This window comes from Poromitra crassiceps, assembly GCF_964638095.1.
Source record: "Poromitra crassiceps genome assembly, chromosome: 18".
NCBI classification, from domain to species: domain Eukaryota; kingdom Metazoa; phylum Chordata; class Actinopteri; order Beryciformes; family Melamphaidae; genus Poromitra; species Poromitra crassiceps.
This window is the reverse complement of record NC_139636.1, coordinates 3,944,856-3,955,853: the sequence shown is the minus strand read 5'-3', so window position 1 is coordinate 3,955,853 and position 10,998 is coordinate 3,944,856. Positions and strand designations below refer to the sequence as shown.

At 49.5% G+C, this 10,998-nt stretch overlaps 1 protein-coding gene across 1 annotated transcript in view; it reads right to left on the bottom strand.

The window, feature by feature from the left end:
* Positions 1 to 10,674, bottom strand: part of LOC310792623 (F-actin-capping protein subunit alpha-2) — a 42,084-nt gene extending 31,410 nt beyond the window's left edge. Inside the window, exon 1 of the mRNA XM_083654340.1 lies at positions 10,593 to 10,674. Within this exon, the coding sequence (XP_083510466.1) occupies positions 10,593 to 10,631 (39 nt within the window). The 5' untranslated portion in view covers positions 10,632 to 10,674. The remainder of the gene's footprint in view (positions 1 to 10,592) is intronic.
* Positions 10,675 to 10,998: the final 324 nt, after the last annotated feature.

Genomic DNA, 10,998 nt, shown 5'->3' with positions numbered 1-10,998 from the left:
GAGAGGGGGAGAAGAGGAGGGGAGAGAGGGAGAGGAGAAGAGGAGAGGGGGAGAGGAGAGGAGGAGGATGGGAGAGGAGAGGGGGAGAGGAGGGGAGAGGAGGAGAGGGGGAGAAGAGGAGGGGAGAGAGGGAGAGGAGAGGAGAGGGGGAGAGGAGAGGAGAGGGGGAGAAGAGGAGGGGAGAGAGGGAGAGGAGAGGAGAGGAGGAGAGGGGGAGAGGAGAGGAGGAGGATGGGAGAGGAGAGGGGGAGAGGAGAGGAGAGGGGGAGAGGGAGAGGAGAAGAGGAGAGGGGGAGAGGAGAGGAGGAGGATGGGAGAGGAGAGGGGGAGAGGAGGGGAGAGGAGGGGAGAGGAGGAGAGGAGAGGGGGAGAAGAGGAGGGGAGAGAGGGAGAGGAGAGGAGAGGGGGAGAGGAGAGGAGAGGGGGAGAAGAGGAGGGGAGAGAGGGAGAGGAGAGAGGGGGAGAGGTCAGCAGTCAGCAGCTATGATAGCAGGAGCCACTCGGGGGGGAGGAAGTCCATATATGGTCCATCCGGTCATGGGGCACAGCGATTGGCTGGCTCAGATTCAAATCTGAGTCAGCCAATCGCGTTGTCCTGCGCTGTTTGGGACGTGTATAAAAGGCGACCGCTGACCGGGGTGGGTGGGGGGAACCAGAGGAGAGGGGGAGAGGAGGGGAGAGGGGGAGAGAAGAGGAGGGGAGACCGGGGTGGAGGGGAGAGGGGGAGAGAAGAGGAGGGGAGAGGGGAGAAGAGGAGAGGGGGAGGGGGAGAGGAGAGGGGGAGACAAGAGGAGGGGAGAGGAGAGGGGGAGAGGGGAGGAGAGGAGTGGAGAGGGGGAGAGGGGGAGAGGAGAGGAGGAGAGGGGGAGAGGAGAGGAGAGGATAGGAGGGGAGAAGAGGAGAGGGGGAGAGGAGAGGAGGAGGATGGGAGAGGAGAGGGGGAGAGGAGGGGAGAGGGGGAGAGGAGAGGAGAGGGGGAGAGGGGAGGAGAGGATAGGAGGGGAGAAGAGGAGAGGGGGAGAGGAGAGGAGGAGGATGGGAGAGGAGAGGGGGAGAGGAGGGGAGAGGAGGAGAGAAGAGGAGGGGAGACCGGGGTGGAGGGGAGAGGGGGAGAGAAGAGGAGGGGAGAGGGGAGAAGAGGAGAGGGGGAGGGGGAGAGGAGAGGGGGAGACAAGAGGAGGGGAGAGGAGAGGGGGAGAGGGGAGGAGAGGAGTGGAGAGGGGGAGAGGGGGAGAGGAGAGGAGGAGAGGGGGAGAGGAGAGGAGAGGATAGGAGGGGAGAAGAGGAGAGGGGGAGAGGAGAGGAGGAGGATGGGAGAGGAGAGGGGGAGAGGAGGGGAGAGGGGGAGAGGAGAGGAGAGGGGGAGAGGGGAGGAGAGGATAGGAGGGGAGAAGAGGAGAGGGGGAGAGGAGAGGAGGAGGATGGGAGAGGAGAGGGGGAGAGGAGGGGAGAGGAGGAGAGGAGAGGGGGAGAAGAGGAGGGGAGAGAGGGAGAGGAGAGGAGAGGAGAGGGGGAGAGGAGAGGAGAGGGGGAGAAGAGGAGGGGAGAGAGGGAGAGGAGGGGAGAGAGGGGGAGAGGTCAGCAGTCAGCAGCTATGATAGCACGAGCCACTCGGGGGGGAGGAAGTCCATATATGGTCCATCCGGTCATGGGGCACAGAGATTGGCTGGCTCAGATTCAAATCTGAGTCAGCCAATCGCGTTGTCCTGCGCTGTTTGGGGATGTATAAAAGGCGACCGCTGACCGGGGTGGGTGGGGGGAACCAGAGGAGAGGGTGAGAGGGGGAGAGAAGAGGAGGGGAGAGGGGAGAACCGGGGGAGAGAAGGGGAGAGGAGGGGAGAGGGGGAGAGGGGAGAGGAGAGAGGGGGAGAGAGGAGAAGAGGAGAGGAGGGGGAGAGGGGAGAAGAGGAGGGGAGGGGAGGGGAGAGGAGAGGAGGAGAGGAGAGGGGGAGAGGAGGGGGGAGGGGGAGAGGAGAGGAGGAGAGGAGAGGAGAAGAGGAGAAGAGGGGGAGAGGGGAGAGGAGAGGAGGAGAGGAGAGGAGAGGGGGAGAGGAGAGGAGAGGAGAGGGGAGAGGAGGGGGGAGGGGGAGAGGAGAGGAGAGGAGGGGAGAGGAGAGGAGAGGAGAGGAGAGGAGGAGAGGAGAAGAGGAGAGGAGGGGGAGAGGGGAGAGGAGAGGAGAGGGGGAGAGGAGAGGAGGAGAGCGTGGCCAGCGGCACCACCCCGCTGGGCACAGTCACCCAGGCTAAGTGCCCCTCTGCTGGGCAGACACCCAGGGCAGCCACTCCCACCACCCGCCCTGTCCCTCACCCTGCCCGGGTCCCACACCCCCGGCCGAGACCCCCCTCCAGAACCCCGCGCACCAGGCGGACCCGGTGCATGGCGCGACGCAGTAAACAAACTCATGTTTCCCCTGTTCACCAGTCATGCTGGACATCAGTACAAGTGTGAGATCCTTCTCATTCCCACAAATATGTAACGTAGCCTACGTAAATACAGTGTTGTGTAGTGGACAGGTCCGCCCATAAGGGTGGGTAAAGGGGTAAACTAACTGTGTTAAGGTGTGTGGAGAGCAGAGACGACAGCAAAACCATGCTAACTAACTGTGTTAATGTGTGTGGTGAGGAGAGGAGATGAGGCTGGTGGAGTGGTGGGGTGTGGTTTAAAAAGCATCCCCGCAGAATGAGGAGAGTGATACTCTCCATTAGCAGAGTACAAGGAGAGCAAAGCTTTCTGAGATACTACACTTGGCATTCATTCAGCCTCGACTGTTAAAAAGGGGATAACACTTCCTCTTCCTAGTAAGCACCTCATATAGCACTTCCTATAATGCAGTGAGACAACAGCCCACATCCTCCTTTACAAACGTTGGTGATGTTCTGCCTGGCTGTATTTGGGCAGCAGGGTGGTACAGCGAGTAGAAAGACCATCCTTCAACTGCAACATCTGGCTTCAAGCCCCAGTGACAGCAAACACCTACACTGCTGTGCTGAGGTGTTCTCGAGCAAAACACTGAATCCCTACCGGCGCCTGGTCTCACGATGCCAGATAATTGGAGATCTCCGCCCTACCAATCATCTGGGGACTCTCAAAGCAAGACAGTTGCTAGACCGGCGGCGAGAACGTAACATTGTCCTCCGTAGTGAAACCGATCAATTCGTACAACATGAAGAGAGCCTTTTTAAAACATTGAAAATGGATGTGTCCAGAGTGACTCGCAACTTCTGCATGTCACCGCCCCTTTGACGGGGCAGCCCAAAAGACTTGATTGGTTCTGCAAAGCAGTTAAAAAAAAATCTCGAATACAGTGATTGCCAAAGTGTGGGCCGTGGAGGTACTGCAGGTGGGCCGTGAGTGATCTGCCAACACTCAAATGGCTGTAGCAGGGTCATTTTTAAAGCTACAGTGGAGATCCTGTTATCAGAAGAAACTAGAAGACCCAAGTCATCCATTGGTAGTACTAAGTACTTATTGGTACATAGTATGCCAGCTTGTCGGGAAGGGGGCTAAATAACGCTCCAAATGTAGGTTAAATTTGGGCGAGGGAAAACTATTTCAAAGGGGTTCCTTGACCTCTCAGCTCAATTTATCTGAATGAAAATTGGTTCAATGGGTACCCGCCAGCCTCCCCTTTACAGATAAGTAAAGGTAGCATTTTTCACAGCCTAGCATTAATAGCTTGTGGATTGATTGCTTTTGTTTTTGCTCATCACATTTTGTCTCAACAATTGTGTTATGCATGCAAATGTTGGCAATCTGCTTTTGGGTATTTTGCCGAAATGTTTTTGTATGTGGATGGATTATTAATTTCCCTGAAAAACTAATTTCCATTAAATAAAAAATATATATAATATAAAAAAAGATATGGGGAAATACATCATCTTAGTCTCATGTGTTGATCAGAGTCGTGATTAAAGGGTTGGGTGGGCCCCGGAAAGATTTTCACATTTCAAAGTGGGCCGCGGCATTCTTAAGTTTGGGAACCCCTGCTCTAATAGTTCCCACACAGTTTTAGCAGATGAGAGCTGGGAGACTGTCCTCAGTCTCTAATTGAGTGAAGTGTTTAGAGACTGACAAGTCTAATTGGCGCCAGCTGACTTCTTGGCAAGAGAAAATAGTTTTGCTTCAGGCATCAGTCCAGCATTCAAGCAGTGCAGCCTCAAATGTCAATGTAAAATGTAAACAGGCAGTTTGACAACAGAGGCAGTGGCAGTCCCCCAGGAGGAGCAGCAGCTGCTTCTTCATGAAGAGCAACTAGCTTCACAGAAATGTGAAAACTCTCCAAGTCACATTTCCACTACAGCAGCCTGCCTTCAACTGAGGATGGTAACGTAGGCTGATGATGGTGTGGCAAACATACCAGGAAGTAGCCTGTTCCATGCATGGCTGCACCAGCTTTCTGTTGCAGTGTTTGCTTGGATCTTTAGCATTACTATCACGAGTCACAACTAATAAGAATACTAAAAATCATTAGGCTCGGACAGACAGACTATTGTTGGACACAGTTAGCCTGGGTAAAACCAGCCTCCACGTGACCTCTATGTACGTCACAGGCATAGCATAGCATAGCCTGTGACGTCACGTTGAAGGCTGGGTTTACCCAGGCTAGGACACAGTGGCTATTGAAGGCTGGGTTTACCCAGGCTAGGACACAGTGGCTATTGTGAACCGATGACACTTTAAATATGAGATGGTCTCTCTAACCACTGGTTCACAGTGCAGCCCTAACTGTCCACAGACAATTACCTCATCTTCTGCTGGATTCTTGGGGGATGGGGTGCGCGGGGGGGCGGGGCAGAGGAGCTGGCACGTAGGCATTTACTTGTCAAGGAGCTGGACTAGTAGGCCTAATACTGGGGCTAAAACAGTGAGAAAGAGAACATCAGACAGAGAGACCCCCCTGCAGTGTGGGATCCTCATGTCTTTGTGCTCTCTTGGCCTAGACAGACACCTGGCTGACAGAGCTGCTAAATGTCAGGTGCACTGTCTGGTGCGACCAATGAAAATATTTAGGCATACTGGCAGATTTTAAGGTGGGAAAATGCGCCTAAATGGGAGCACTCTGGAGCCCTGCGCCCTACATACTAATATCTAGACATGCCAAATCCTCAGCAGCAACATAAGCCAGAGCTTGACACACCATCCCAACACCTACCCCCCCCCCCCCCCCCCCACTCTGAGGGAGCACCCTTTATCCCAAATGACAGCCACCCATGTTAAAACAATGGCAGCCCTAATCCTGACAGAATCGTCTTATCAGTCCAATCCAGAAGATCCATTGGGGGAAAAACGTAGATGGAAGGAAAGGGAGGCGATATTTCAAAGCCTGGGGGCGTTTTTAGGCTGCATCATCTCCCACAGTTTGATCCTCTCTTCTGGCATGCGTCCATTTCATTAGCCAGTATAGCTGGAATCTGCAATATAGAGAGAGGGCCTTGGTGCCTCCAAGTGTGACGGCAGACAGTGCCAAGTTAAAAAGCAAGTCTGATGTGGGTGAATATTAGGGTTGGGGGGGGGCGTAATATACCAATAATAACTCCTCTCTCTGTGAAGGCAGAGAAGAGGTGGTTGTCTGTCAGCTAGCCGTATGCTAAACTAGAAGTGCTCCTCCACTGGTCAAAATGAGGAGGTGGAGGAGGCCTGCTCAAGATTCAATTGAAGAATAATCACGTCCCAACGCTCGGCACCCATTAACTCAGCCGTCCCAGTGGGGAATCATTTCACTTGGCCTTTTTGCTAATGCATTTTTATTTAATTTTTTTTGCTAAAGCAGTTTTCTTGGGGAGTTTCTCCTTGTATGCTTCAAGGCTGCTGCTGGCTGGCTTAGGCTATGTAGAATAGGTGGTGGTAGGCTTGCTATGTCTTGCTAATACTTGCTGCTATTGTGTGGGTTGTGCTTTGTTTTGCTTCCCTACGTTTGTGTTACGTGCAGAGACATGCAGGTGATGAAGGCCATGCAGGAATTTTATGAACTTCAACTTGAAGGGCCTTTGTCTGATGTCGAAGAGGAAAATAATCTCTGCAGCAGAGGCTCATTATTTCAATGAAGTGGATTTTCATGTCAACTATGGATGCACGATATATATATCGATTCGATAAATTATTGGCCGATACGGGCCATTTTACATTGTTGTTTATTAATCCGATAATGATTTTAGCCAATAAATAGAGCTGATAATAAGAAGCCAACTTTGCATTTTGTTGTCGCGCACTCATGACGTCAAACAGCTGCGCCTGCAGTTGCAGTCCGAGTCAAAAACGTGTCACTGTTAGGGATGGGCTTTTTGTTTTATACTTTTTTTTTTTACGTGCTTTTTTTAAAGAGAAAATACACACAGGACAAACAACAACAACAACAAAATAACAACAACAGGAGGTCCGGAGAGGTCACAAACTATGCTGTGATGCAACAGTTACACAATACAAATGTTGGGATGGGCATTTTGAAGTAATTTCAATATTCGAGTACTTTCCTTATATTATGAACAAGTAACGGGGTACTCGAAAAAAGAGAAATTTAACCATAATATCAGTGTCGTTTCACCTTTGATCAGGGTTCCCACACCTGCCTCAACATCAAATTCAAGGACCTTTCAAGGACTTTCAATGAACTTTTCGCCAAATTCTAGGAGCCAACACTGCATAGTTCGAGACAAAGTTAATTACTGTGACAACAATAAGAATGTTTATGATGAGAACTAGCAGAAGCTCACAATTAAATAGAGAGAGGCTGAAATTGATAAAAGTAGGCCTAATTATCAAAATAAGAAGTAGATCTAATGATCGTAGTAACCTAAATGATTTCATAATTGTAAAATAGGCCTAGAGAAATGATTCAGTTTTCGATTGGGGTGTTTTGAGAGGGGGGTCGGCCTTGCGTGTTTTCACCTTGAGAAAGATGTCGAAGAGGCTGTCTGAGAGAGCAAAGTCGTCAAGAAAAGAAAAAATATTGCTCCTAACTCCTGAATTAAAATGGAAATGGAAAAAACGGAATTTGGGGAAAAATTAAACGGAATTTGGAAAAAAAATCAAGCGGATTTCATATGGCTCTACCACTGATGCTCATCAAGCCAAATGGCTCTGATGAGGCAGCCCACCAGCTGCTTCTTCAAGAGCTTGGAGATATGTCATCCAGGGTGGGGGGAAAGCCACCAGTTGAATGCTGGGTCATTCTGGCTGTGGTTGATTAGTTTGTCCCTCTAACAGTCACTGGCAGCTCACCAACCACGATGTGGACTTTCTTTTTTAATCCTAATCATATTTGGCTGCTGCAAAATAAGTAGTGAGTTTTGGAAACCACCAACCACCATCAGGTGGATGAAGATGTTTGTTTCCTCCCTTGGCATCTCCTGAGCTGCAGGCAGGCTGAGGGAGCGGAACAGAAGGATGGTGGTTTGCTGAGCTCCTCTGCCCTGGAGAGATGGCCTTCAATGTGCAAAGTTCTGCAGTATTTGCAAGGAAATGCTGCACTTTTTTACAGCACAAAGTGGGTAGATGTGTGATCTGTGTAGCCTACATTCAGGGCCAGGGAATTAACACCACCCCATAAAAAAAGGTCAAACAGTGAAAGTTACTTGTGAATTCTGGAAAACACTATGGTCGGTGGATGAAAAAAACGTTTCCTTTTTTTTTTTTTTATATTTTTTTTTCCCGATTTTTTTATCCCATTTTATCCCCCATTAGTGCTAATTTTTTTAATTGATTTATCCTGGTTGCTACTTCGTCCTCTGTCGATCAGGGAGAGCCGAGACTGATACCATGTTTCCTCCGAGACATGGGCAGTCGGTCAGCCACTTCTTTTCACCTGACAGGGGAAGCTTCACCGGTAGGACATAGCACGTGGGAGGTTCACGCTATTCCAACCAGTTCCCCTCCCCCCGAACAGGCGCCCTTAACGGCCAGAGGAGGAACCACACTAGCAACCAGGATATTGCATGTTTTTGTGAAGGGGGTTCCTGTATGAAGGAAACCCCCGGGAGGCACGGGGAGAACATGCAAACTCCACACAGAAAGGTCCTTTTGCCGACCCCCACCCGGGCGGTGGGCACTCGAGGACATGCGGACGGGCACGCATTCCTTCAGCGCTTACCTCGTCCCAGGCGGGAATCGAACCCACGACCTTCGAGCTGTGAGGCGATAGTGCTAACCACTGCACCACCGTACCTCCCCTAAAAAAAAAACGTTTCCTGCCATCATCACAGCAACAACAGTAAGGGCCTGTGTCCATATTAGACAGTTTTTTTTCCTCCATAGCAGAGAGCTTTGTGCATCATGCCCAGAACGCTTCCAATGCGCACAGACACATAGCAGACGGAGCTGACTGTAGTTAGTAGCTAACATTAGCTAGCTAACATACAAGGGAAATAGCAAACTAACATCAACCCAACAAGATAATACAATTCATAATAATTAAAAATTCTCCATTTGTTGATCTTTTTAGTCCCGCCTCTTCCTTGATTTTGCTTGCTTGGTCAAAAAAAAAGTGACATTGATGAGCAGCGCTGTTCTCCAAAAGTTGAAATGTTTTCTGCTTGAGGCGCCCAGAGCGCTCCGCGCAAAAACGCTAGCCGCCGAGAGCGCTGAAACGCCAGGCGCGGTGCTGGGAAGAGGAGCGCTCCTAGCTCATATTAACCATACAGAGTGAATTGCAGAAAGGTGCTGGCAGCTCAAAAAAAGCTTTCTGTGGACGCGGCCCATAATAGCTGAGCTATCAGACAGCTTCAGGTGGAGAACACACCTGACATTATTCATGGAGCCTACATCACAACATTGTGGTGCTGTCTGTCACCCACACAGAGCAGCCCTCTCATTCAGCGGTTAGGTAATATAGCCGATGCATGTGTGACAATGAGGATGTTAGGAGCCACACCCACTGTGACCACTGTGTGCCAAAGTCATAACACACCTCTGACTCAGGCCGATGTGGAGCAAAACAAAATGAAGCCATGGCTAGTTGTCTGTCTGAAGAACTATGTGACTTATTGCTCGTAAAAGAGATCTTTGATCTCAAGTGACTGACTACCTGGTCAAATAGAGGTCAAATAAAATAAAATAAATATTGTCTCACAGTTGACAATAACTCACAGTTAGGCTACATTAAGTAACTTTATTGGATGACAAATCAGTCAGGCAAGGCCAGTTAACAAACCAAGGGAAGTGCAAGGAAATCACTGTCCGTTAATAAATAAGCAAAATCAGTAAGCTATATAAAAACAAAGTGGCTTGAAGAGACCAGATCGATCTAGTTCAACACTAATGCTGCCCCAGGGCCAGGACAGGTGCTGTTTGAAGGGAAATGAAAAATGTACAGCCATGCATTTTAACGTTACATAATACTGTCCAACACCAGGGATGCAGGGGGGAAACCCAGGCAAGCTAGGTTTACCCACATTTCCAGAATAGAGTTTGTTTGCCTATATATTTTTAGACAGGCATGACAGTTTATGATACATTATGGTACACATACATCATAGTAAATCGTATCAAACTGATGTTCATATAACTCTCCTCTATTTTGTTTATGTGTAGTTGTTTGGCTCATAATGTGCACCACCACACCACCACTGACTGTCAAACACTACTGTATGGAGGACAACAGAGCTAGGTTAGTAGCTTGTTGTAGCTGCTGGTTGTCAGATACAGCTCGACAAATTCTGCTTTGCACACAACGATCACATAACCCATCTGCGATCATGTGTGTATGTTTAGCACCAGAACAAGCGGCTACACAGCAGATTCCCAAGCAGCGAAAAGGGCGTGTTACTAGTAAGCAGCCAGCTATCTGTTAGCAGGCTACGGCTAAAGCTAACCAGCAAGCTAGCTTAGCGATATCTGTGGCATGAAAACTTCCCAAACACAAGCAGCCTAGGGGGACCGTGGACAGGGCCAGCCAGCGTGGAGAGGTGAGCTTAGGTTAATTTATAATATGTACACAGTTCCTATTTAGAGTCAGGACCGTACAAGGAGCCCCCATTTGAGACTCGCTCTGAGCGGAAGTTGAGCTAAAAATAATAGGGCCCAAAGTCACGCCCACTTACGGGTTAGGCATACGCACCAAGAGATTTCATCCGCCGTTTCTTTTCATAGACATTTCGTAAAAATGCTTATATACAAAGTTTTGCTTAGTCAAACCAAACGCTTCAGCTATATTTAGAAACAGGGGAGACCATAGAACATTTCACTCGGACCAAAACGTTAAAAAAAAATAGCGGATTCACACTTTTTCAATGTTTATTTGTTTTTTAGTTTTGGTCTGAGCGAAATGTTCTATGTTCTCTCCTGATTCTAAATATAGCTGAATCGCTTGGTTTGACCAAGTAAAACTATTGTTATAAGTATTATGAAATCTATGGGAAAATAAATAACGTATGAAATCTCTTGGTGCCGTATGCCTAAACCCGGAAGTGGGTATGACTTTGGCTCTATAAGAGCAGCAGAGCAGCCAGAGCAGAGCCGAGGCCTGGCTGTTTTAGCTGCTAACAGCGCGGCAGGTCGACGCCACACTGCCCGGGAAGACGGACACATGTGCAGCTCCACGTCCACACCCGAGCGCCCCTCACCTGGCTGCGTCTAATGAGAAAAATGGGCATCTTACCTTCTCCTCGTCGGATAGCTGCTCCTCATGATCCGCCATCTTTTCTTCCGGCACCACCAGCTTGTCAGAGCCCCGTGACGTCATGGCATGGGTGGGTTCCCAGCACGTTCCCAGGCAGCTCTCCAGCCAAGCTGGGCTGGGTTCAGTATTCATAGGTCTGATTGATCCTCACTCTTTTGATTTCTCAACAGTGGCTGAGCCACTGAGCCCCTTGACCTTTCACCTCACAATATATCTGAATGAGAATGGGTTGCGGGGTACCCCACAAGTCTCCCCTTTACAGTCATGCCCACTTTATACTAATTCCTATGCAGTTTTGCAAAAAACATGACTTTTTTTTTTGCATGCAGTATAAATGTGTTATTTGCAACTATTCTATTCGAATATGTTTGCATACTGGGGTCCC